At 44.4% G+C, this 27,981-nt stretch overlaps 1 protein-coding gene across 2 annotated transcripts in view; it reads left to right on the top strand.

The window, feature by feature from the left end:
• The first annotated feature begins 2,883 nt into the window (after positions 1–2,883).
• Positions 2,884–27,981, top strand: part of LOC137434116 (ephrin-A2) — a 218,474-nt gene continuing 193,376 nt past the window's right edge. For both annotated transcript variants that reach the window (XM_068126801.2, XM_068126800.2), the window contains exon 1: positions 2,884–3,116. In XM_068126801.2, coding sequence (XP_067982902.1) covers positions 2,899–3,116 — 218 coding nt within the window. In that variant the 5' untranslated portion in view covers positions 2,884–2,898. The remainder of the gene's footprint in view (positions 3,117–27,981) is intronic.

Here is a 27,981-nt window from a genome sequence, read left to right as displayed (position 1 = left end):
AGTCTGATGGACACGGAATTTTCACCATCGGAGCGCCTCCTCCTTTAGAATATTTTAATGATAATCATGACGTCATAGGGCATGTGTTACAGGCGACATCCTGGAAAAACCAAAAAACGTTGCCCCTCTATCTCCAAAACCGCTCAATGGAAAAATTGAAACGTGGCTCATTGTAAATAACTCCATATGGGGAATAGGTGTTTTTAACAATGATGTCATCGGTGCCATAATTATGACGTCATAATTCGACAGGGACATCTCTTAGTCTGATCAGTTTGAAATTTATTGAGCATGATCTATGCAACAATAATTATTTAGAGAATATAAATTTCTGTCATCGCTCACGTGGTGTGGCAGCCATATTGGATCAAAAAAAAAGAAACGTTCAAAAACAGAAGAGTTGGCTCACACCAAGTTGACTGCACAGGGTACGTATTCTATGAATACCATCTAGTTATTATATGTTTTATTTGTCCGTTTATGTTTTTGTGTTTAATATGTTCGCTCTTACACGAGCCTCGACTTTGTATACAAATAAAGGCCACCACACTCATCGAATTTAAAGTTGTCTTACATTCGGGGGTTCTCCTGTTGTTGTCCATTAAGTCTTAAATTAAGTGTAGGCCGGATCCACAGCTGCTACTCCCACCCGAATCAAAGTTATGTTTTCCGTCCCGGATCCGTCGTGTTCTCTTGTATTTTTCGTCCCTGTTTGCTGTTTGTATTGTCATCGAATTTTTTTCTGTGATAAATCGTACCTTGTCGTCGATATTTGTTGAATGGTTTTTTTGTTCAGTCTTGGCCTTCTCAGATAGCTGGAGCTTAATTGTCTCAAGTTTGAGGTTGTTTTGTCATCTTGTTTATCCAATTCTTTTTCCCCAAAAATATTGTCCTTTCTGTCTTTCCAACACTATCCTTTTCTCTCTCACTAAAAAAAAAAAAAAAAAACTAGAAAACTTTCACTCAGACAATATTATTCTGCCTTCTATCTGTACTTCCTGTAAATCTCCCTTTCCTCTATCATTTTCTCAATATCTTCATTGAAGAAAACGCTTCTTCCTTTAAAAGCTTTGGAAAGCATATTAAAATGGTTATTCCCTTATTCCTCTGGTGTCAGCACGCCACATGTTCTTCTTCATCACAATATAATCTTCCTTTTATTCCTCTTCTGCTTCTTCTTCTTCAGACGGGACACTTTGAAACTTGTCTCTCACCGAAGCTGCTGGTCTGTCATCCAACCTCTTGGTTCTACAACACGACATTTTCTCCGTGCCTTCAATAACAACTCTGTCCACCCTGGCCCATCCCATTAACTTTAATATCTCAGAATGTTAAATATGTGAATATTGTGAAATCCCGTCAACAATTAAATCTCCTTCGTGTCCCCCTCGTCCTGTCCCCTCTTCATTGTCACCGTGCAGATTGTCGGGGTGTTGGTTCGTTCCTCATCAGCAATGGCACTTCAGCAAAGGACTTGTGTGGCTCTGTGGGACTGACTCAATCTGTGAACCTTCCCACCCGGATTTCTCCCAATGGTAAATCCTCTCTTCTGGACTTGCTGACTAACTTACCCGCAAATGTCTCCTGCGCTTCATCTACTCAAATCGGTTCATCTGATCATATGCTTGTGAAAGTCAACATGCCTCTGGCTATTCTCAGTATGTGTGTGTGTGTGTGTGTGTGTGTGTGTGTGTGTGTGTATGTGTAGTGTGTGTGTGTGTGTGTGTCTATGTGTAGTATGTGTGTGTGTGTGTGTGTGTGTGTGTGTGTGTGTGTGTGTGTGTGTGTGTGTGTGTGTGTGTTGTCAGTGTGTGTTGTCAGTGTGTGTGTGTGTCAGTGTGTGTATGTGTCAATGTGTGACAGTGTGTTGTGTGTGTGTGTGTGTGTGTGTGTGTGTGTGTGTGTGTGTGTGTCAGTGTGCATGTGTGTCAGTATGTGTGTGTCAGTGTGTGTGTGTGTCAGTGTGTGTGTGTCAGTGTGTGTGTGTCAATGTGTGTGTGTGTTAATGTGTGTCAGTGTGTGTATGTGTCAATGTGTGACAGTGTGGTGTGTGTGTGTGTGTGTGTGTGTGTGTCAATGTGTGTGTGTGTGTCAATGTGTGTGTGTGTGTGTGCATGTGTGTCAGTATGTGTGTGTGTGTGTGTGTGTGTGTGTGTCAATGTGTGTGTGTCAATGTGTGTGTTTCAATGTGTGTGTGTCAGTGTGTGTGTGTGTGTGTGTGTGTCAGTGTGTGTGTGTGTGTGTCAATGTGTGTCAGTGTGTGTGTGTGTGTCAATGTGTGTCAGTGTGTTGTGTGTGTGACAGTGTCTGTGTGTGTGTGTGTGTGTGTGTGTGTGTGTGTCAATGTGTGTGTGTGTGTGTGTGTGTGTGTGTGTGTGTGTGTGTGTATGTGTCAATGTGTGTGTGTGTGTGTGTGTGTCAATGTGTCAGTGTGTGTGCGTGTGTGTGTGTGTGTGTCAATGTGTCAGTGTGTGTGCGTGTGTGTGTCAGTGTGTTTGTCAGTTTGTTTGCGTGTGTGTCAGTGTTTGTGGTGTGTGTGTGTGTGTGTGTGTGTGTGTGTGTGTGTGTGTGTGTGTGTGTGTGTGTGTGTGTGTGTGTGTGTGTGTGTGTGTGTGTGTGTGTGTGTGTGTGTGTGTGTGTGTGCAAGCCTTACATTAGTCCTGTCTACCTCCTATTCAACATGTAATTGCGCTTTTACGGTTTACGCCCATGTGTGCAACTTTAGTTTGGGATAGTTGGATTAAGGGTACACGGGTCCACCCCTCTCCGTACCCAGCACAAAAATGTACCCCCCTCGAACTGCCCTCTCTCTCATTTTCTTTCTAGTAACCTCTCGGTCTCGGTGAACTCCCTTAATCTCAGTGCCGAATCACTGATTGGTGCAGCTGCTCTGACGTCATGGCGATGGGCGTTACCGGCTTGGCCAGGCGGGTGGAGCGCGCGGACCGCGCAGTGGGCGCGCGCCCGTGGAAAGGAGCGGCGCGAGGCGAGTGCTCCACCATGCAGAGAGCGGCGGCGTTTCTGCTCTGCCTTTACCGGATACTAGTGTACGCGGAACAAGGAGGGAAGGTAGCGGCGGACCGCTACAGCATCTACTGGAACAGCAGCAACCCGAGGTAAGCAGATCGTCGATGCAGATGTGCTTTTATTTGTTGTTTCTGGGAACCGTTCTTAAGAAGGAAGATAGTTTGGGGATGGGGAGTTCATGATGAAGTGGTGCACGTGCACGCATAGCGCCGAAAATCTGGAGTTCAATGTGTTCGTGCCTGAGAGACGTTCCGTCAAGTTGTATTTGAAACGGTCGTCGTGCTCGGGTTACGTACATGCACTTAGTGGCAGATCAGGTGTCCATGTCTGTGGATGCGCCGACTTTGGCACCATAACCGCTCCGTGATTATGACGTCGCACCTCTGAAGATCCATGAAAAATGGCATTTTTAGGATTCGCTCATGAGGAGGTCTTGGTGCGCTGCACATGCGACCAAAGCGCCGATAGCGGACCCGTTGCTCGCGGTGGACCCCGTCGGTCCATTCTTTAGTCCCCGCAGCGATTTCGATCGACCTCACACGCGGATCATCCGTGGCACTGGAACTTACGGATGCGCTGGAAGTGGAACGAAGTGCATTGGAACTATGGAGGCTCCGGAAGGACTCGTGTGCGGGATGGTCGCCCTGATGTTCGCCGCGCTCCGGGATGAGCGCTTCGTTCACGCTGAATCACCGCCAAACGCGCTGCTCTCCATGAATAATTGATGCCCGCGTTTTATTAACTTTTGCTCTTTTCGCCGCGACAGCCCGAGACGGGTCTGGCCTGGAAAATCGTTCAAAACACGGTTAATTAGGGGGATGATGTCGCGAGCGGCACGCGGCTCCCAAACGAACGTGTTGCGCGCGCGTAAATTCGTGGCGCGCGCACCGTTATTAATGTGCGACGTGATTTTAATGATGGTCCGGTCCGTGGGTACACGTTTGCACAGGGTACACAATGGCGGCCGTCGAATTGCTCTTGGGGTGAACGCAAATAGCCGGGCATGCCTGGCTCTGCTCTCCGTGGGGAGGGACGCTAATGAACGTTATCGTGCGGGGTTCGTGCGGGGCGAAAGATGAGCGAGCCAGCAAGAGCACTGGGGATGTAACTATAACGGAGGGTGATGACCGCGGTGGGGAAGAAGAGGTCGACGATAAATGGGTCGAGAGGTCAAAAACGTACGTACACACCGAGTTGTAAAAACGGGGATAAAATGAGTGGCAAAGACTACAAGAGGGAAAAGCGGAGCGAAGACCGAGGCGGTGAACATCTCCATTTTGTTTGTTGATCGCATTCATTAGCACCTTACGAGCAGTAAGTACGAAGTGCAGCAGTATTGCTCGGCTTGAATGAAACGATTTGTTCTTCTGAACCTCGTGGAGCGGAGCAGAGACCGCAGTGCGGTCACCTCGGTTGCCAGGCCAAGAACTCTCTGGCTTCTCTCACCTTCTCTTCATCCTCGCACTTCTGCATCTTCCATGCCATTTATAGTCTTCCACCGCCGAAGTGTCGCCACCTTCGTGCTCGCTTTGCTTGCCCACCCTCTTATTCATCTTAAAAGGTCTCACTACCCTGCCCTTCTCAATGTCTGACACCCCAGCCCCTCCTTCCACCTCACGATGTCTCGCACCCCTTACAATCTTTCCCTCCCTTCTTCCTATTGACAGCCTGTGCATGCCAAAGGCTTGAAGGGTTTTCCATTGGTTGTTTCCCCTTTAATTTGCATACATACGTGCAGAGTCACTTTATTCCTTCACGATGGCCTTCTTTACGTGCAACCTTCGCAGCATAAGAAATCATGTAAAATGTGAGTCAGAAGCCGTGCGACGCTTGTCTGAAACTGCGGCAGATGAGGATATGAACATTCTTTTATCTAACATATACCAGGTATATAATCCTCCGATCAGACAATGACGCTGGACCTGAATCCTGACTATATATATATATATATATATATCCAAAGACAATCCCAGAGGGGGAAATGTGTGAGCTCTGCATATTACAAATGAGTTTTGAACACGGTTTTCTGCCCCCAGGCTTCATCAACATGACAGATGAAAGCAACTCCTTAAAATCTCCAATTTACGGTGTAACGGGTGTAACTGTAATGTGTAAACCGGTACAGACACCAAAGGTAACATTTACCCTGAAATGGGACTCTTTGTTTCGTTTATGGTCCACACACAAGGTGCCTCGGACGAGCTGCAGATACAAAGACAAGCGGACACCATAGAAATACGGATATAAAGATAATAATTTGCTCGATTTGCTCATTTGCTCAATCAATGCCACACGACATGAATGGAAGTGCAGGAAAAACAGGACAAAACGTGTTTTATAAGCAACAGAGCCGAGATCATTAGAGTATTGCTATTGGTTTAATTCTTTTTATTGTTTATTGTTTTAATTTTCAGTTTTGTGTTCACTTAGGCTTTGGAATCGATACGTGTGTGTGTGTTTGTGTTTGTATATGTATATATTGTATATATGTATATATGTTTGTATATGTATATGTATATAATACATACATACATACATACATACACACAATTTAATAAATGTTTAGGATTTGGCATCCATCCTGGATCATTAAAAACCATCAAATTTGAGTTACCGATGCTTCAAACGGTGCTCCAGGTCATGCTACCATCGGTTGTAGCGTCTGGGAATGGCCTATCAAATGGCCATCGAGCGCCAGTGGTATTGAGCGCGCGGGGCCAAGACAATGGCCTCGGGCGGGGCGAGCAGGCGCCCGCTTTGCCTTTGTGCATTTGGACGCCCGGTCTAGGGGCTGCTGGGAGACGAGAGAGAGGAACGCGGGACCCCGGCTCGGGCATCCTCCATCGACCCCCTAAACCGATCTACACGTCAGCCATTCACATGCCTCTCCGTTCCTTCTCACACCGTGGTCTTGATTTTATTTAAGGGATGTGTTGGCATCTTCTGTTCAGGACTTATTGTCCTTTCCACAACTCTCAGCACTCGACGTAGTGCCAGTGAAGTATTTGGCTCGCACATGTATATCTGCAGAGAATTTGTCTCGTTTCGATGTTTTGTAATATTTTATTCCTATTCGTGCCTTTGCCCTCACCTCCCCCATCCGTTTTCATTGTTTGCATCTGAATTCCAGTTCTAAGGTGAAATGCCTGCCCGATGCTTATGCCGATGCATGCCGATGCCGATGCCGATGCCCGAACTTACTTAAGCTTATGGTAATTGCCTTTTTGTACACAAAGTTTAGGCTCATGGAGGAGCTAGAACATAGAACGCATCAGGATGTAACAGAACAAAAGAAACGGTATAAAAAGATGGCGCAAGCACGAACATCAGGGATGAAGGACAAAATAGAAGGAGACTTGGAGAAATAAGGGATGTGGAGAAGAATGAGGGCGATGGGAGGACATCTGGGTTGGACAAGATGGATACGGTGCAGCCGTGAACTCTCAGGAAGGAAATACTGGAGTCTGGGAAGGTGGGCTTGGGGAGGTTAACAGGGGTAGAAAAGATCATCGTTTTGGAGTGTAGTGGTGTACAGCTGTCTTGAAGACCTGGAGGGAAAGTGGAGGTTTGTTCCACACGTGGACATGAGTGCAGCTGAGCGGTGATTCTGGATTTTGGGGCTTTCACTAGAAGTGGGTTGATGGTGGACCATATGCCTGTGGAAAGACAGAACAAGTGGCAAGGAAAGAGGCTTTCAGGTAGGTCAGATACAATAATAAATCATGCTTATCTGACCAACCATATTGAGTCTTGAATATTCATAGAGACACTGCCATTGCAAAGAGGCCACTCCCGAGCACCATCAGCAGCTTGCTTCTCAACTGTCTTCACGTTGGTGACGACAAGTGTCTTTCCTCGAAACAATAAAAAGAGCTAAAAGGAATGGCTTATAAATGCTTCTAGTCACGTGACTTGCATTTCATGGTGGATCTCAAATCTGCGATATGATGTTGCCTGGTAGTAACTGGAGGAAAAGTATTCATCCTGGGCCGGAATAGACCAATCGGGCACAAAATGGTGTTTGCGGTACTCAGACAAGTATTTGATCCACACCGAATATGTTCGAACTTTTACCAACACTAACTAGTTTACTCTCACAATATATTCCTCGTGTTCTTTACGATCCACACACAAGTGCAAGAATGTGTATAAACGGATTTTCTTCACTTCTCCGCTGTCATTCCTCTTCCTTTAAATAGCTAAATGGTGGCTTATTTCAGTGGGGCATGAGGTTGGCTCAGCAAGTTGCTGTTCCTCCAGCCGGAAAGCAATCCACCTCCCTCATCGGCTGTACCAGCTCCAATGTGGCCAAGAAGCCCTTTCTGAAATGCCATGGTCTATGACTCCCCTTGGTTGAAAGTCCATGCCTTCTATGAATCCTTTTATTGAACTCCATGCTGTCTATGAATCCCAATCTGAAACGTCACGCTGTCTGTGAATCCCCTTCTGAAATCCCATGCTCTCTAGTCTGTGCACAATTACGGTGCCTGGAACCACAGGAGTCTCCTGTACATTGTATACGAATGAGATCATCGCACTTCTTAAGGCGAGGGTTGCTAGATAAGCATTGATCATGTGAGAGAGGGAGAGATGGAGAGATGGAGAGGAAGGAGCGAGCATGAAAAGCAAAGTCAACAAAGGGAAATTGACAGCAGATGATGAAGAGACTACTTAGGCAGAATTTCCACTGTTAAATTGACACATATTTGTGAAGATCCAGTTTGACTTTAACATCCCTTTTATGGAAGCCAGGAGAAAAGGCCCCCGCAGCACCTTCCACCCCTTAAGGATCAGTGTGTGATGCGTGCACCATGCACAGAACACCTGCCATGGGATTCTACAAGCCCACCATGTTTGACTGCACAAGGACATCAAACTCTGCACGCACTATATTAACCACATTGATACAATAGCCGTTACATCAAGTGCAGGACTCTGGCAGTGCCTCCAACAGTATAAGAGATGCATACGTCTCTTATACACTGCACAGCAATCTTCCTCACGTGACCAAACAGACAAGAGTCGACAAAGCAGTAAAATGGAAACAAAACACTGCATCTGCACATTTGTGATTTCAGAGGGAAAGTTCTTTTTTTTACCCACATGGTATTGTTTAAGGTGTATTAAAAAAGGAAGTTTTGGATTGTAAGTTTGTTTTTTTCATTCGATAATCCTGGCTAATGGACAAAATGAAATTAGAAAATCTAGCAAGTTGCCCGCATGGGATTCGAAACGTGGTAGGGATGGAGTTGGCAAAAATGCAAATGACATCATCGAGCTGGCAAGCTGGGAAAAACAAGTCACATTTATTGCCACATCTGATGCAATTTAAATGCATTAATGGTGGCGAGGTGCTCCATATGAAACTGTTCGACATATGTAGCTTTTTGATGCCTATTGTCCGGAATATATATTTTTTATTGGTGTCAAAGCCAGTGACCAATTGCAAATAATGGGATGGGGCAATCGATAAAAAACAAATAGTGCTCGTATTTTTATTAGTCCCCTACCAGTGTACACCGGAGGGGACTATAGGTTTGCACTCCGTCCATCCGTCCCTCCATCTGTCAGTCTGTCAGTCTGTCAGTCTGTCCGTCTGTCCGTCTGTTAGTCCGTCACGCAAAGAACAGTTTTCCGGACTTTTTTTCCTAAACTCTCAATGCTAATGATTTCAAACTTGGGACATGGTTTCCTCATGATAAGTTACAGATCAAGTTCGAACTTCACGACGTTTCGTCATTTTTGACAAAGTTATGGCACTTTGACCTTTGGGAATTTCACCAACAGTTTTCCGGACGACAGACTGCCGGTAGGGGACATGTATTGCAGCGCAATACTCAGGATGCTTGTTGATACTGGCAAAGTACCCGCCCTACAGGCAATCTTGTTTTAAGTGTGCACCACGTTCTTCTGACACGTCCCTTTATTTGGGCGGTGTATAAGCAGCAGACCACTGCCTCTATTGCTCCCAAAAATAAAGATAACCCCCGTTACAAACATGAAGCAAAAACACATATACTGCTAATCTGCACACACACACATACAGTCACGTGAACAAGTAAGTACACCCCATGTAAAGTTTTGGCTTTTTCAACATATTTCAACATACAGCTATTTGATCTTCATTTCAACAATATTGACAGATAAAGGTGATATAATATAACAAATATCATGAAACATTTACATTTTGTAGTCCATTGTATAATTTAAATAAACATAAATGCAAATTTCGCATGTGGAAAAAGTAAGTACTCTCTTGGCTCTAATAGGTGGTATTTCCCCCTTTGGCAGACACAACCTCAAGTAGGCATTTCTTATAACTGTCGATCAGTCTCTGACATCGACTGGGAGAAATTTTTGCCCACTCCTCCATGCAGAATTCTTTCAGTTTTGCAATGTTTGAGGGGTTTCTTGCATGCACAGCTCGTTTCAGATCCCCCCACAACATCTCAATGGGATTTAGATCCGGGCTTTGACTTGGCCATTCCAGAACCCTTCATTTCTTTCTTTTCAGTCATTCCTTGGTGGATTTACTGGTATGTTTAGGGTCATTGTCATGTTGCAAGGTCCACCTTCGGTTGAGCTTCAACTTTCTGACAGATGGCTTCACATTATCCTCAAGCACTCTCTGGTACAATGAAGAATTCATAGTGGATTCTATGATGGTGAGCTGCCCAGGCCCTGATGCAGCAAAGCTGCCCCAAACCATAATATTTCCACCACCATGCTTTACAGTTGGTATGAGCTTCTTGTGGTCAAATGCTGTCTTTGGTTTTCACCAAACATGTCTTCTGGTACTGTGGCCAAATAGCTCTACCTTTGACTCATCTGTCCAGAGCACATTGCTCCAGAAGTGTTGGTCTTTGCCTCCGGTGGTCATTGGCAAACTTTAGTCTTGCCCTGATGTTCTTTCTGGACAGCAAAGGTTTCCTCCTGGCACACCTCCTATGTAGATCAAATTTGTGCAGCCTCTTTCTAATGGTAGACTCGTGCACTTTGACATCAACAGTGGCAAGCGCTACATGGAGGTCCCGTGATGATATTCTGGGATTCTTAGAGACTTCTTTCAGCATCTTGCGGTCTGCTCTCGGGCTGAACTTGCTGGAGCCGCCTGGCCTGAACAAGTTGGCAGTTGTTTGGAATCTTCTCCACTTGTAGATGATCTTCCGGACAGTCGAATGATTGATTTGAAATTGTTTTGAGATCTTTTTAAGTCCCTTCCCAGACTCGTAGGCATCTATAACCTTCTTTCTGAAGGCCTCAGAGAGCTCTTTTGATCTATGCATGGTGACGCCGCACACTTCAACAACAAAAAGCAAACCAAACTAAATGTCTGAGGTTTAAATAAGACAGGTTCCTCCAAGATCCTCTCTTACGATGTTCTAATCATTTGCACCTGAGCTGGTGCAACTGATTCTAATTTTAGGTATTTGAAGTAGTGATAAAAGTAGGGGTGCACTTACTTTTTCCACATGCGAAATTTGCATTTATGTTTATTTAAATTATACAATGGACTACAAAATGTAAATGTTTCATGATATTTGTTATATTATGTCACCTTTATCTGTCAATATTGTTGAAATGAAGATCAAATAGCTGTACGTTGAAATATGTTGAAAAAGTCAAAACTTTACATGGGGTGTACTTACTTTTTCACGTGACTGTATATATACAGTTGTTACTGTATACCTAACAACAACTAACCCTAACCCTAACAACAGCTCAGGTGCAAATGATTAGAACATCGTCAGAGAGAATCTTGGAGGAACCTGTCTTATTTAAACCTCAGACATTTAATTTGGTTTGCTCTTTGTTGTTGAAGTGTGCGGCATCACCATGCCTAGATCAAAAGAGCTCTCTGAGGCCTTCAGAAAGAAGGTTATAGATGCCTACGAGTCTGGGGAGGGATTTAAAAAGATCTTCAAACAATTTGAAATCAATCATTCGACTGTCCGGAAGATCATCTACAAGTGGAGAAAATTCCAAACAACTGCCAACTTGTTCAGGACAGGCCACCCCAGCAAGTTCAGCCCGAGAGCAGACAGCATGATGCTGAAAGAAGTCTCTAAGAATCCCAGAATGTCATCACGGAACCTACAGGTAGCTCTTGCCACTGTTGATGTCAAAGTGCACGAGACTACCATTAGAAAGAGGCTGCACAAATTTGATCTACATGGGAGGTGTGCCAGGAGGAAACCTTTGCTGTCCAGAAAGAACATCAGGGCAACACTAAAGTTTGAATATTAACACCTTGGCAAAGACCAGCACTTCTGGAACAATGTGCTGTGGACAGATGAGTCAAAGGCAGAGCTATTTGGTCACAGTACCAGAAGACATGTTTGGCGAAAACCAAAAAATGCATTTGACCACAAGAACCTGACACCAACTGTAAAGCATGGTGGTGGAAATATTATGGTTTGGGGCAGCTTTGCTGCATCAGGTCCTGGGCAGCTCACCATCATAGAATCCACTATGAATTCTTAATTGTACCAGAGGGTGCTTGAGGATAATGTGAGGCCATCTGTCAGAGAGTTGAAGCTCAACCAAAGGTGTACCTTGCAACATGACAATGACCCTAAACATACCAGTAAATCCACCAAGGAATGGCTGAAAAGAAAGAAATGGAGGGTTCTGGAATGGCCAAGCCAAAGCCCGGATCTAAATCCCATTGAGATGTTGTGGGGGGATTTGAAACGAGCTGTGCATGCAAGAAACCCCTCAAACATCGCACAGCTGAAAGAATTCTGCATGGAGGAGTGGGCAAATATTTCTCCAAATATTATATATATATATATATATATATATATATATATATATATATATATATATATATATATATATATATATATATATGTATATATAAATAAATAAATATATATATATATATATATATACAGACTTGGCATTTAATATGGAATATTTTTTTTTCCTTGACTTGGGTTTACTTTCTTAACTCGGTATAGCAATCAGGTGAGTTTATTTTCCCCTTCGGTGATGTCTTTGTTGAGAGAACCATGTCACTGATTGTCTGTCGCAGCAAGAAGTCAACAACAGGATTATATCACAGGCGTGGCAAAATGTACGGACAGGTGCATTTGATGATTGGCTTCACAGTCGGGTATACAAGGGTTGTTGCGTTCTGTAATAGTGGAAAACAACTGCTGCAGGTCTCCAAAAGTTATTGCCGCTTCCTCTGGAGATGGTCCGTCAACTCGACAATGCTGTTTGTCATGGAGTGGTGGCTTTACGAAATTACGGCATGAAACAGCGTGCTATTGCTCGGCAGTATGGCATCACTCAAGGTCAGGTGTCAAAGATCCTGAAACGAAATGCTCAGAGGGGTGTCCCTACTCCAATACCGAGGCCAGGACGTCCCCACAGAACCACAAGGAGGGATGATCGCCAGCTGCACCGGTTAGTCCGCAATGGCCGTACAAAGTCAGCTAATCGGCTTAGGGCTGAGTGGCACCAACTGACAAATGTGCCTGTATCAAGAAGGCTAGTAAACCAACGACTGGTTCAAGCAGGCTATCGTGCCAGGCGCCCCCCGAGAAAGCCACGCCTGACCAGACAACACCGCCAGTGCCGATTTCAGTGGGCCAGAGAGCACCGTCAATGGCAGCCAGGACACTGGAATCACGTGATCTTCAGTGACGAGTCTAGATTTCTGGTCTATCGTCAAGATGGCCATGTCCGAGTGCGCAGACAAGTGCATGAAGCCGACAACAAAGATTGTATAGTGCCAAGAGTCCAAGCTGGAGGTGGTCGGGTGACCGTTTGTGCTGCTTTTCATGCAGGGGGCAGAACTGACCTGGTTGTTCTGAATGGAAGCCTGAACCAGTTCAAGTACAGGGCCATTCTGGAAGAAACATTGCTTCCATTTGCTCGTGCAGCCTTTCGTGGAAACTTTGTCTTCCAAGATGACAATGCACGGCCTCATCGTGCTCGCTTGATCCAACACTTTCTTGCTGACCGTGGTGTAGGGCATATGGAGTAGCCTGCCATGTCCCCGGATATGAATCCGATAGAGAACTTGTGGGCAGAATTAACCCGTCAAATCGACCACTTGGACCAGCAGCCGACCTCTGTGCGTGAATTGCAGTAGGCTATTGTCACTGCATGGTCAGCGATTCCTGTCCAAACCTTGTCAAATCTCGTGAACAGCATGCCTCAACATGTACGTGCTCTCCTGAATGCTCGTGGGGGTTACACGAAGTACTGAACTGTAATTTTACTGTCCGTAATCCCAGTCGTAATTTAACTTTTGTTTTTGTTAAAAAAAAATTTGGCTAATGTGCAAAATCAAGAGATACTTCTGGAAAACGTACAGAAGTTTAACACAGTACTGTCCATGAATTGAGTTCGATATCAGTTTACATCACTTTCAAGGATCAATTTATTTGCTTCGAAATGTCAAATGTGGTTTTTGTTTCTTTTAAAGGTCACATTAACAAAATCTAGAATAATTTCAACATAATTCCAATGAACTATTGGTTCCAAGACATCTTGAAAAGTAAGTTCACCCCCACAAAAAAAATATTCCATATTAAATGCCAAGTCTGTATATTACATTGTGGTTATATAGCTCAGATAGTTGCAATTACATTACAACGCCCTCACCTCCAAAGGAAGAAAATGCCAAGATTGGTGAAATTTCTTTTTATTTTCAAAAAATTATGGAATCGAACAAAACCTGCACATGCATAACGTCAGAGTGCCTTCATTAATCCCTGAAAGTTTCAGAAATAGTTTTTCCTCGGACGAAGAGATGATAATGCATTCACACATTCGCCATAGCTCCATTATAATAAGATAAATATTTTGAACATTCTGACCTCATACGTCGTTACCATCTCCAGTTCAGTAAATTCAACTCGTTTGACTCAAAATACACATGCCGCGAAAGCTCGACGAAGGGTTTTGATATCTCCTCGCAGGTACAGGAGGCCATAAGCGCGATAAAAAAAAAATTGCTGCAATGATTCAATTATTCCATGTTTTATACAATACGTCCTCAATATTTTAATGCTCAGCAGTTCTGCTCATAATAGGGTGTTCCATGTTCATTGAAAACAAATCTCTGCTCTTCGTCTGGCTCAGCAGTCGGGTTGTTATGACGTTTGAGAGAGAATAAAAATAAATTATTCTGTATATTTATACTTGCTGAGCATAATACTTATGATGATACGTAAAGAGGCGCATTTAATCCCAATTGTATGAGCCCGAGTCCATCTGTCCAAAGGATTCGCTGTGCACTGATCCTGCAGTTCAGGGATGTTATAGAGCAGGGTGGTTGCTTCTTCAAACGATTCATCTCAGAACTTTTTGAGATGTCATTAATCATAGATGTGGGATTCCATGCACAGCTGAACTCAGATACATTTGTACATGTACAGACTTTCCAAAGAGAGAGAAGATGATGAAGAGGAAGAGATAAATAAATATATTAGAAACCAAGTAAGGAATAGGGAGTGCAGGGGGAATGGCAGAAATAATAGAGAAGAAAGAACAGCGAAGATAAATGTTTTACACATATCTACCCGATGTGAATCTTTCATTTCCTCCCACAGCTGAGTGAGGGCCTCATTCAGTATTCTGCTTTGTGATTGGAATTGAGGCTTTTATTCCATTCCGGAAACAGCAGTTCCGTGTCCTCTTTCATGAATCGATCTGGCGGGTTTCCCTTTCACTTCGGTAAAGGTGTTCATTGATGGCGCCGAATACTGGATAATGAATGGCATAAACAGGCATGTAGCTCTGTTGGATGGTTCTTCATGTGGTGCAATATGGAAGAGTCTTACCCAGGGTTCACTTGAAAGGCTATAGAGCCAGAGCAGCATCCATATTCCCCAGCATAACCCTTGGGTAGCACCTACATATAACCCAGTGGAACACTTCAACTACCTTGTACCGCCTAGGGAGACAACGCTGTGCAGTCTTAGGTACCACAATGCACAGTCCAAGGCAAGGCCTGTGCATATCTTGGTGAGGCTCCCTTGCATAGACTCCCCCTTGGCAACACCATTACTTCTACATGCAGTCTGAGGTAGCAATGACTTACAAAACTCTGATAGCACCCACGTATAGTCCTAGAGGCAGGACCTCCGCTCCACTGCACAACCGGGAGTATGACCCTTAAAACCAATCCATCTGCACGAAAAAAGCCCCAGCAGTATCCCTCCACCCTACACATCATTGACTCTCTCTTTACCCCCATAAACAGCCCCAGAGTACGATAAAAGGAACGGATATTGGCCGAGAAGAGGAGAAGGAGCGCATTAATCATCGCATGGTACTGTATCCAATTCCGCATCCCCTCCCTTGCTCTTCCACTTCCCAAAGGGTAATTTAGCCTGGATTTTTACTGCTCCAACACGTTTGCCTGAGCGTCTAAAACAAACGGTGACAGACTCAGATCAGCTTAAGCGAAATTGCTTCTATGAAGCTCGGGCAGGCACTTTAATCACTTTTAATTCCAGGATTGGGGAGGAAAAGCGACTGAAAAACAGATTTGAGCACAGGAGTGTCGGGGGGAGGATGGCGCATGAAGGGAGGGATTATTTTATCAAATAAATTCATACAGTATTTGAAAACTCCACCCAGGTACAATGGTACATGATGCGACTTAAAAACGAAACGCTTGAACACGATCATTGAAGGAATGTTTATAAAGGATGTAAATCATTTCCTACGGAGCTCCACATATGAGAAGAATCACAGATGGTGGTGAGGGACGTGACCCGGTGGTGAGGGACGTGACCCGTTGAGGTCCTTTGACTCCACTGGCTTAAACACTTGGGATGGATCATACAAAGTCAGCTGTGCCGTCGAGATTCTTCTTATTCTTTTTCCTCTTTTTATGCACATCAGTTTGATCTGAATCTGCATAGTTAATCCTGATAATGTTCACCTCAAATCCAGAGTCACTGAACCCCAGATCTGAGGTATACCTCATCCAGAATTTTGATCCGTTTCACATTCCCATATCTGCTCAAACGGTCTTCGCTCAGTTGATGGCTGTGAATTTGCAACACCCTCACCCTCTTGGATTCCGTGCGGCCACCCTCGAGCTGTTTATGGTCAGGTCGATGACCCCTGAGGCTGCGTTAGATGCAAAAGTGCTTTTGATATGTTTGATGGCCTTCGGCATGAATTGGTGGCGCCTGCACTATCTGTCTCTGCGCTATCGCTCTGCTTCACTGTCTGCGTCCCTTCCCTTTTTTTGTCTTTGGTTGTCTGCCTTTGTTCCTCCTGACTCCCTGCCTTTGTATGTGTTACCATCTTTTTTTTCTGTCCCTCCACCTCCCTTCACTTAACTTTCCATCTCTGTTTTGTTTTTGTCATACTTTTTTTTTGCCTCCCACTCTATTTCATTGGTCTTAATTTCTCATCATCCCCATGACCTGTCAATCTGTCTCTGCGCAAAGTCAACCTTAATAAAAAATCGTTTCTTTAAATGATGTACGATTTGTACATGAAGCAAGTGAGATAAGCTAAAGGCGACTTTTTGTCAAATTAATACACGGAGACCCGACGTTGTTTATAATGTCCTGTTTTGACATTAATTAACAAATCCCACACATCCCCTCCTCCCCATGACCCAATTTCTTGATTTTAATGCTAGGATTTATCAGTGAAACAAAGGGCAAAGGAATTATGGGTAAAAAGTGCAATGCAAATGTAAAGTTGCACTTTTTGTGCTGTTATTGTTCTCTTCTCTCTTTGGTACATTATTTGGCCCATCACCTTGACCAAGTAGCCTCTGACCCTCATTGGCGGCTTTTTCAAAGGTCCTACTGGTAATATGGCCAGGGAAATCAAAATTTAATGCTGGGTTCTGTGGTCTGCTTGACCGATCAATGTCTGTCTAACATATCGTCATTAAATATTAAACTATTGATGCTAGGATTTATGCGAGGATCAGGTCGCACAAGATCTGCCTGCAACCCTCTTATGGTTAAACTGCCAAACTCTAGGCTCTCTGCTCACCTTCACTCTTTCAATTCCCCTTTTCTCCCGCCTCTGGAACAAACTCCCCCACTCCCTTCAATCCCACTCCTCCCTCCAGGTCTTTAAAACAGCTGTTCACCACCATCTCTTATCTTCCACCATCCAAAACCTCGATCTTTTCTACCCCCGCTAATTCACCCCAGATACACTTTTCTTTTTTTAATTCGAACTTCTTTCCTGGAAGTCCTTGCAGTGTTCATATGTTTTATACCTCTACCACCTCCCCCAAGCCCTTCCCCTCCCACATTTCTCCCGATGTCCTTGCTCTCAAATGTTGTGTTTGTGTCCTTCCCCCTCTCTCCCCAACTTGTCTACCGCTCCCCTTATTTTTGTGTTTTTTGTGTCGGTTTGACTTTTTGTGTGATTAATGTTAGCTCTTTCATGAGCCTCGATCTTGTATACAAAAAAAAAAGAAAAAAAAAAGAAAGAGCCAGTATATATACAGTGTATATCTATCTATAATTCCAGTAATCTCTGTGTGTGTGTGTGTATGTGTGTGTGTATGTGTGTGTGTATGTCTGTGTGTCTGTGACCGCTGTTTCTCGACAACCACGGGTCCGATATACTTTAAACTTGCCAGGTATATTGCTGGGGACCTGAGGATGTGCCTTTTCAAGGTTTCATATTAATCGGACAAGTAGTTACCGAGCTATGTCCAAAAAACGATTCAACCAATCAGAGAGCAGCGAGCTATCACGTGTGCCGAACGTGCCGAACAGACTCTGCCTCGGACGGCACATTTGAGAGCGTATTCATTTATTTCACGTTGGCAAACTATGTTGGCGTTAAACTATGTTTTAAAACTAATTAAAACTAATTTGCGATTCATCGTAACTGCGATATGCGACCTTCCGGACAGTCAAATGATGACGTCACTTCCGGACTTACGGATAGTCATAGTGACGACGTACTGATGCTGAACGTGGCGAGCAGACGCTGCCTCGGACGGCACCTCGAGCGTATTCATTTATTTGACGTTGCAATCTGTGTTGATTGTTGTAAGGTACGATCGATTGTAGTACATACATATTTATATTTTGTACATATTCATTACGGGCACGTCACGGGTACGGTACGGGTACGGTACCGGGTACGGTACGGTTACGGGTACGCCACGTACGGGCACGTCCTAGTATATATAACTAGATTCGAAGATCCTCGTGAGGGGCCTCAATTCACGCGTCTCGTTTTCCAACCACCACTCCCCATGATACTCAAACCCCCCCCAGTCCTCCCTCCCTCCCCCTCCCCATCTTTCCCATCACGTGTCAGCATCACAGCTCCAAGAGCACCTTAATCACATGCTTAAAAGCATTCTTGACCTTTGCGTGTTACAGGCAGTGTAGGACAAGGGTGGTTCTGGCTAAAGACAGAAGAATTCCTTCATCGACGTAAAAAAAACTTTCTGCCTTATTAGCAATCCAAACAAATACCAACAGGCCAGGCTGTGGAAGCATGGTGAATAAAAAGTATGATGGAATGATAATTTAAAAAAAGAAAAAAAAACTCCCTGGCTGCCCCTTCTCTCCGAAGCAGCTGTGACCACTCGATTCCCGAGGCAGATAAGAGACTCAAATTAATTTCCCTCTTCCAGTTAATACTGTGGCGCCGCGCTTTTTCAGCGTCTTGCCTGGGGCTGCGGCCTGGGACGCACAGATGCGGCCGGTCGAGCACCGGGCACGCACAATGCACCGCTTGTGTCTAACCGAGTGCCCATATGTCCGAATAGGTTCTCCAGCCGCGCCCTGCCGCTCCGTCTAACACGCTCTTGGCTCATTGTCTCCTCGTGGCTAAATGTCAATTAATCAATCTGCGCGTACAATGGACGTCCAGCCAGCACAACACATGGCTTGATAGAATAATGCAACACAGACAGTGCTGAAGAATTTATCGCTATATAGTGAACACAGAATATATACTATCCGGCGATACTCGAGTCTCTCGTGGAATATGGCAGTCTGGGTGGTGTATGATCAGCAATGTTTCTCCCAACCCCTTCAAGACTGTGGGGTTAAGTTTGCTGCTTTCTTTATTATGAAAGTAGTACATGTACTATTGCATTACACGTAGCAGTTCGAGCTTGTAGACAGGCAAGGCACTGTAGAAAATTCACCTCGCTGCTGTTACTGGGATTTTAATCTGAAATAGCCACGGAACCCCAAAATGAAAAGCCACTTGTTGCTTGGTGCTGCCCAAATGCTGATGTCAATGGTTTCTATATCAACGCAACATAATATTGGTAATGGTGATGGTTCGTTTTCTGATATTGGGGTTAGTTGAGGTATGTTGCTGTAATAGCTCGGCCTGTGCCTGGAATTGTAATTTTACAGCATAAAAACATACGACCGAATGGCTGTTGTAAATCTAGCCGTATCTAAAAGTGTCCGCTAACCTATGACGTATGTCGGAAAGATTTTACAGAATGAAAAGTGACCGAGGGACACAGGCACATAGAGACTCAAAGACTCAAAGGATTTGGTTAAGGAAAAAGGTAAACCGACCACAGGTGTGGTTCTAATGGCCTGACCTGCCGGAAGGTAGAAGATAGAGGCCTGCCGGCCATCCTCGACCACCTGTGCTGAATACCAGCGCTTCGTGACGTCAAAGATTTCCCATGGTGCTCCTGTTGCTCTCCCGTCATGCTCTACTATCCCCCGCCCAAGAACCCAGCTCACGGGGGGCTCAGTGGCCATTAGAGGCTAATTGGCCACTCGAACGAATGCTCCGCCCGGTTGAATGGCCGTTTCGCTTAGCCGTTCTGTTGGATACAAAGTATGCTCAAGTGCACACCATGTGCTTGTGTTTGGCCCAAGGAGTGCGCAGGTGTGTGAGCGTTTCTCGACGTTCCCGCTGATCCAGCCAAAGGAGCAAAGGGCGAGACTTTCTCATGACCCGATCAGCGCCTCAAACTCGAACGGTGTGGAGATTTCATTAGTGATTCATCTATTGTGTAGATCGATGGGGTTTGGAGTCAAAGTGAGTGGTTTCTCTATGGACCCTGTTTTGTTTTTCTCCTCGCCATCCTTCACAACCATGTTTTTGTGGTACCAAAATAGTGAGCATTTCCTCTGCCCCCTCATTCCTCTCGTTCTCTATTTTGCTTTTTGTTGCTTCCCGAGAGGCCTTCATTACTGGAATGAGAGCTGTGTGCAGCGTTGTAAGGTGATTTCGTGAGTTTTAGTGACTCTCTTGTTAGTTTGTATTGGCTGTGAACCGAAAGCACAGGTGTGAAACCAGGTGGAGATACAGTGCATTCAGAAAGTAATCAGACCCCTTCACTTTTTTCACATTTTGTTATGTTGAAGCCTTATGCTGAAATCGTTTAAATTCATTTTTTCCCTCATCAATCTACACTCAATACCCCATAATGACAAAGAGAAAACAGGATTTTAGAAAGTTTAGCAAATTTATTAAAAAGAAAAAACTGAAATATCACATTGACATAAGTATTCATACCCTTTGCTATGACACTTGAAATTTAGCTCAGATGCCTCCGATTTCTCTTGATCATCTTTGAGATGTTTCTACACCTTGATTGGAGTCCACCTGTGGTAAATTTAATTGATTGGACATGATTTGGAAAGGCACACACCTGTCTTTTTAAGGTCTCACAGCTGACAATGCATATCAGAGCAAAAACCAAGCCATGAGGTCGAAGGAACTGCCTGCAGAGCTCAGAGACAGGATTGTGTCGAGCCACAGATTTGGGGAAGCCTACAAAAAAAATTCTGCTGTATTGTAGGTTCCAAAGAGCACAGTGGCCTCCATAATTCTTAAATGAAGGACTCTTCCTAGAGCAACCAGGACTCTTCCTAGAGCTGGCCACCCGGCCAAACTGAGCAATCGGGGGAGAAGGGCCTTGGTAAGAGAGGCGACCAAGAAACCGATGGTCACTCTGGCTGAGCTCCAGAGATTCTGTGTGGAGATGGGAGAAACTTCCAGAAGGACAACCATCACTGCAACACTCCACCGATCTGGGCTTTATGGCAGAGTGGCCAGACGGAAGCCTCTCCTCAGTGAAAGACACATGAAAGCCCACAGAATCTTGTTTCTCACAGTCTGAGAGTCCTGCAGGTGCTTTTTTTTTTTTGCAAACTCCAAGCGGGCTTTCATGGGTCTTTCACTGAGGAGAGGCTCACCCTCTGACCACCCACAACGATTTCAGCTCAACTTCTCACCTCTTTGTTAACCATCACTCTTTCTTCCATTGCATCCCTCATTGTTATCACTGACCAACAGGTTTTAAAATGACACTGTAGCCTGGTGTAGGCTTAGCGGTTAGGGTGCTGGCTTGGGATCCTAGGATCCTGGGTTCGAATCCCGGTTGATCGCTGAATTAACGCCAGGGGGCTTCACTCAGCCGGTCACCCTTCCGAGGTCGGCAAATTGAGTACCAGTTCACTGGTAATTCCCTGTGTGTCGCATGAGGTGACCAACAGGGTTGGTGGCAGGAAGGGCATCCGGCCGTAAAACATTGCTTCAAAAAGGGGACCATGGTCCTCCAAAAAAGGCCAACCCCCGCTCTGCGGGGAAAAATGGCCTCTAAAGGTGGTACCTACCTACCTATACCGTAGCACTCGTTTAGGAATCTTATGAGTGGAATGGTTTTCATTTGGAACGTCATATGGCATCTCGTGGAAACAAAGCACAGTTGTGTGCTCTGGGTTGCAGTGACCAGATGATACAGGGTCTCAGAAGGCCACCTGTCTACGTGATGTGTTTAACTGCTGCTTGAATCGATCATGAAGCACTAATTCGCTCTGAACCATGCACAGTAACAGGAAAGCTGTTCCAAATGCCATGCAATCAGTTCTGTGACCTCACAGTCACCCTAACTGTTGTCCTTCATCATTTGCGACCTCAACTAGTCCTGATTAACATCTCCCACTGGTGTAATGGGTGCCTGCCGAAATAACTGTGGCAGCCATTTTGTTTTGAGAAAAAGTGGTGGGTGAAAGCTGATGATTGTCACACGGGGAAAGTTTTTTTGTAATCCTTTTAAGAGATATCCCTGGGCCTTGACGAAGGACCTCAAAAAGGGCAGTGCACAATGGTTACATTAATTTACAAAAGTTTACGTCGGCACCTGCCTTTCATTGTTGTTTTAGACTTGTTGATACAAATCAGCAGCAAGACAAAAACTGTTGATACAAGTCTATGCTAAGCTTGAGGGTTTGGTAAATAGCTGGCAAGAGTGGAGATATAGTGGGAGGACAGGACTCGAGGGCTCAGCTTCCAGATATGGAAAGAACAACCACAGATTGAGATGAAACATTAATTGTTTTGCTCAGAGCGTATAGTTTGACGGTGGAATAACAATTAAAAAGTATTGGAAGTAGGGATGTATGCATGATTCTCTTTTAAAGGAATAGGATCAGTACCGACAGGTAGTGAAAATGAATATGATACAGGAGGCAAGTTGATAACTAGATTAGGTAGGAGAGTGTTCCTGTGTTGGGTCATGCCCTTTCCCCGTTTCTACCATTTTGTGCTTTTCAGTTCCCTGACTTTTCTCATATCTACGTCTTATGCAAAAAAACAAATAATCAATGACCTTAAGGTGTTAAAAGTGCTTGGCATCTCTTCTTCTCGGTTGTTATTTGACCAAATACTAAACATTTCATGATTGTACTGCGTGACATGTTAACCTGCGCATACAAAGCAAAATGTGGGGCTTAAGCAATTGGTTCATTTTGTCTGATCTGTCTGTCTGCAAATGTCAGTTTATGATCGAGGAACAACTTAATTTAAATGGAATGTTATATTTTGAACATGAATCAGAAAATGAACCTGAAGATTAGTAATTCTTTGTCTCTGAATTTGTCCCGATCACGCATGCGCAGAAAGGAGTGAGATAGGTTTTTTATTCTGTCTCTCTGTCAGTCAATCAAAATTGAAAATCATTGCAAACAGGAGACTTACTGTTTTTAAGGATGTCATAAAGGAATCCCTGGTGTTGGGCTAGCGGCTAGGGTGCCGGCTTAGGATAATCCAAGGATCCTGGGTTCCGAATCCCGGTCGATCGCTGAATTAACGCCAGGGGGGTTGACTCAGCCTGTTTCATCCCTTCCGAGGTCGGCTAATTGAGTACCAGTTCACTGGTAATTCCCTGTTTGTCGTTAAAGGCGGCAAAAAGGGTTGGCGTCAGGAATGGCATCCGGCCATAAAACATTGCTTCAAATAGGGGACCGAAAAACAACAACAACCACGGTTCCCGAAAAAGGCCAACCCCCGCTTTGCGGGGAAAAATGGCCTCTAAAGGTGGTTATTTTATATAAAGGACACAAACAACAGGCACGAAGAACAAATGTACCATGTTGTAAAAGACGCTGCATCAACTCAACGGCCGTAAACTTCCGAATAAAGTTTCTTTTTTTTCCTCCAGCCTTTAAAATCTTTATTTTATGTCAATTTAATTATATACAGTACCGGTCAGAAGTTTTAGAACACCTCAATTTTTACAATTTTTATTGAAATTTATGCAGTTTAATGTCTCAATGTACTCTGAAATTAAGCATGAACAAATAAACAATTGGAGATAAAAAAAGAAATCATAGAATCATTTTGTTTAACAAAATTTAATTTAACTTTTTGACTCAGCAAAGTAGCCACCTTTTGCAGATATAACCGCCGAACACACTCGTGGCATTCTTTCTACAATGGAAATCAAATATTGTTCGGGAAGTTCTTCCCAACACTTGCAGAAGTTCCCACAAATGTGTTGCACTTGTCGGTTGCTTTGCTTTCACCCTTCTGTCCAGTTCATCCCAAACCAGCTCGATGGGGTTTAAGTCTGGAGACTGTGCTGGCCATTCCATGATTTGAAGCCTACCGAGTACCGTCTTGTTCTTTTCCTCGAAGGTAGTTTTGACATAGCCTGGAGGTGTGTTTAGGGTCATTATCTTGCTGTAGGATGAACCCATGACCAACTAGGCATATACCAGAGGGTATTGCATGGTGCTGCAAAATGCTGTGGTAGCCCTTTTGGTTTAGGGTGCCAGTCACTCTGTGCAAGTCGCCGACTCTGGATCCAGCAAAAGAGCCCCAGACCATCACGCTTCCTCCTCCATGTTTGACAGTTGGTGTCACACACTGAGGAACCATCCTTTCACCTACTCGATGGCCTGCAAAAACCCTGCGTGATGAACCAAACATTTCAAATTTTGATTAATCGCTCGATAAGACATTCTTCCAGTCTTCAGTAGTCCACTGGCGGTGCTTCATTGCCCAGGCAAGCCTCTTTTTCTTATTTTGCCATCTTAGCAATTTTGCCATCTTTCTTACTGCCACTCGACCTGTCAAACTGCAGCTCAAAGTCTTCTCTTCACAGTTGAAACTGAGACTTGCTTACTTCGACCAGTGTTGAGCTGTGCTTGAAGCTGTTGTCCTGTGAGCCGCCTATCACGCAAGCTGTTGACTCTCAGAAACTTATTCTGAAAATCTCAGAAAATCTCTCAGTTGACTTATTCTGTTGTGTCTTTGGGTCTGCCAGACCTCTTCCTGTCAGAGTTTCCTCCAGTTTCCAATATACTACTTCCTGCAGTGCAGGCCTGGTGTTGGCTTAGCGGTTAGGGTGCCGGCTTGGGATCCTAGGATCCTGGGTTCGAATCCCGGTCGATCACTGAATTAACGCCAGGGGGGTTGACTCAGCCTGTCATCCTCCCGAGGTCGGCAAATTGAGTACCAGCTTGCTGGGATGAATGATCCCGGTGTGTACTCCGATTTAGAATAGGTACACCGTATCCCTGCGCATCGTAAGAGCGTGGCCAAAGGTTGGCGTCAGGAAGGGCATCCAGCCATAAAAACATTGCCTCAAACAGGGAACCATGATTGTCATGGGACCCGCAAGGCTAACCGAAAATGGCCTTAAAACGATCATTCATTCATTCATTCTGCAGTGCAATATTGTCCAAATAATGCTTCAGAGGGTGTAATAACAGTCTGTTCCAATACTGCTTTTATACAGACAGGGGGTTTGTCATCAAGTGATCAGCAGAGGTTGGGACACCTGTAGGAATTGTTTGCATCAACTCAAGGCTTAATTTACTTTCATTGCTGCAGAACAGCTGTACGTTGTTAACCCATTACTTGTTGCCTGAAGAAGGCCTTTTTTTTTTTTTACAATATAACTGTGCAATTTACATTATTTTCCCCGTTTTGCTGACCTAAACTTTTTTTCTTAACTTCAAGCAGTTTACTGCTTACCTTTGTACCATTTCAGGTTATTCACTGGACATTAAACTGCGTAAATTTCAATAAAAAACTGCAAAAATTGATGTGTTCTAAAAAATTTCACCGGTAGTGTACTTGAACATTGTAGAACACAAATCACATTTTTGGCACTTTCTTAAACCTTTCATTATGCAGTACTTGGACAAAATTGTACGTTATTTTACATAATCACAACCAATCACATTTGTCGCTCTCAATTCCCACCCATGTCCTAAATGCTTATATTAGCAACTGGTATAAACTTTGTTTGACTTTATTAGCTGCCAGTGAGGCAGAGTGGCAGAGAATGCTTTCCTTACAGGATCAAATATTAATTTGCAATGATGAAATAATTCGAGCTAATTAAACAAACAAAAGCGATCGAGGACATACCTTCCGGCTGCTGCAAAGATGAAATGACTATGAAGATGCAGGGAAACTAGAACAAAGGGTTGCATATAATCAGCAAAAACTGCATTGGTTCACATGAAATAAATCTGTCTGGCATCAAATGCTCAAACTCTTTAAATCCTGGTCCCCCTATCCCAACTCCATACCCCCCTTTCTCCCAAACCCCAGCATTGTCTCTCTCTCTCTCTCTCTCTCTCTCTCTCTCTCTCTCTCTCTCTCTCTCTCTCTCTCTCTGTCTCTGTCTCTCTCTCTCTCTCTCTCATAAGTCTTAAATTCCCTGGCACAGTGGCATATGCCAGTGAGCGCTCAGTAAAACTAGGCCACTGACTGACGGCGTATCGTCACAGGCACATGGACAGCCACCAAGGCCTCAGAATACGTCTCCAAAGCCACCGTAATGATCGGTTGAGGATTATAACTCTCGGTCTACTCTTTTAAAACCAAGTGGTGCAACCCGTTCATCCGTGACCAATTATGCATTCAAAATCTGTTGAACTGTGTAACCGACGTGGAATGACTTGGAGAACAAGTTAAGAAATAGTCCTTGTGATACTTGGGCACAGTCATGCAGGAAAATAAATTTCTATGCAAATTTTGCTCTTATATGTGCAACTGCCTGGGGTAAGGGCTGGCTGAGGTAATTAGTGATAACGAACGATATAATCTGTCTGGGAACAGGTCACTAGGCAAGATGGTCTCGTGCAATCATTACCCGTGGGGGTTTTGGTAAGGTCAGTCGTTTGCTCATGTCTACATTGGGTTGCTATGGTAATGAAGTATTCCACATCCGTAATTGTGAGCTTTAATAGCGACCTTGTCATTTGTAATGACACCGGCCTTGCCATCAGGAAAGTTTCCATCGGGTGTCTTGGTGCCCCTTCTCATCTATCATGAGATGTTTCTGTGATGGGAAGCTCGTTTTGAGAGCTGGTCCTTTTGACTGACTATCGGACCACCATGTTATTTGTTAATTTGACTGTCCGAGGTGTGAGAAAAGTCGCCAACCAGTCATTGATGGAAATCGTTTTGTACAGATATTGAAGATAACCTCCATTTTGTCACTGCGCCATTGACAGCAGCAGGTCCCGGCTAGTTAATAGTGCGCCGTCTGCTATCGGTGCAGTGTTTGGCAGTGTAGCCTCTGGAGGATTAAGTGCAGTCATTATCCTGCATAAGTTTATTGCTGATGTGTTCCTAAGGATCGACAGCGTTGCTTCCTGGCCCGGGTGTCCATAAAAAGTGCAAGTCCCGATGTATTTATGTGGTTGAAGGAAGGTTGCAGGAACAGACGAATGTACGTAAGAAGGGAGAGAGCACTTTGCCCCAATGCCCACTCGCATATTTGTGCAAAATGCATTTTTTATATAGAAAAAATGTTTTATAACCAGTGGTGTGAAGTTTGTGTAATGAGGATGCCATCCACACAAGGAGAAAAAACTTCGGACAAACAAAGATGGCCGCCTGCATGCTGAGCTGCCTTCGCCTGTGGTGCGTTTGTATTTACCTGAATGTCGGCCGCGTGGAATTCCACTGGCTGTGGCCCCATTCTTCGAGACAAGGCCTGCCCTTTGTTCAAGGGGGTCAATTGCAGTGAGATGGAGGGAAATTCAGGGTGAGGGGTTTGATGTTTGGAAAGGAGGGAAATTGGGGAAGGAGAAAAAGAAAAATGGTGTGTGTGTTTGTTCCAAAAAGAATTAATGGGAAAAATAATGAACAGAGTAAGATATAATGAGGTATAAAGAAGAAAAGCAAAACTGAAGATTGGAAAGATATAATGAAGGAAAGAGATGAAGAAAATGGTGGACGTCGCGAGCCAGATAATAACTTCTGTCAATCTCTTCATGTTCCATGGCATCTTCATTAATTTGATTTCAACTTTCTCCTTTATGTCTCTTGTTCGACTTGTCTGTCCACTCGCTTTTTATCCCAGTTGGCTCCAATCCCACAGTTCACTGCAGCCTAAATCTGACTCTCCCCCCCCCCCCCCCCCCCTGCTACCAACCTTCCCAAAAAATTGCTCCCCCACCTCACCCAAATTGGATTTGCTTATATTCAGTCGCAATAAACACTCGACATTGCGAAGCTCATTATGACTCACTCACCCTGCTCTCAAACAACCTCTCCCACGTGTGCTCGGATCCATTTCTCAAAATGAAATGAAAAATCAAATTTACAACAAGGGCAGACTCGTCAAGGCGCTGCACAGATGAAGAGACCGGCTTTGAGCTCCTGAGTTTGCTGCGCAGGTGGCAGGTTAATATTTTATGTTGTTTTGCTTCATTCAAATTAGTCCTTACGATTACACACAATCAATCCGACAGA

Source organism: Myxine glutinosa, chromosome 10 (genome assembly GCF_964187855.1).
Source record: "Myxine glutinosa chromosome 10, kmMyxGlut1.1, whole genome shotgun sequence".
In the NCBI taxonomy this organism is placed as follows: Eukaryota; Metazoa; Chordata; class Myxini; order Myxiniformes; family Myxinidae; genus Myxine; species Myxine glutinosa.
The sequence above is the reverse complement of the archived record's forward strand: the minus strand, read 5'-3'. Positions and strand labels throughout refer to the sequence as shown.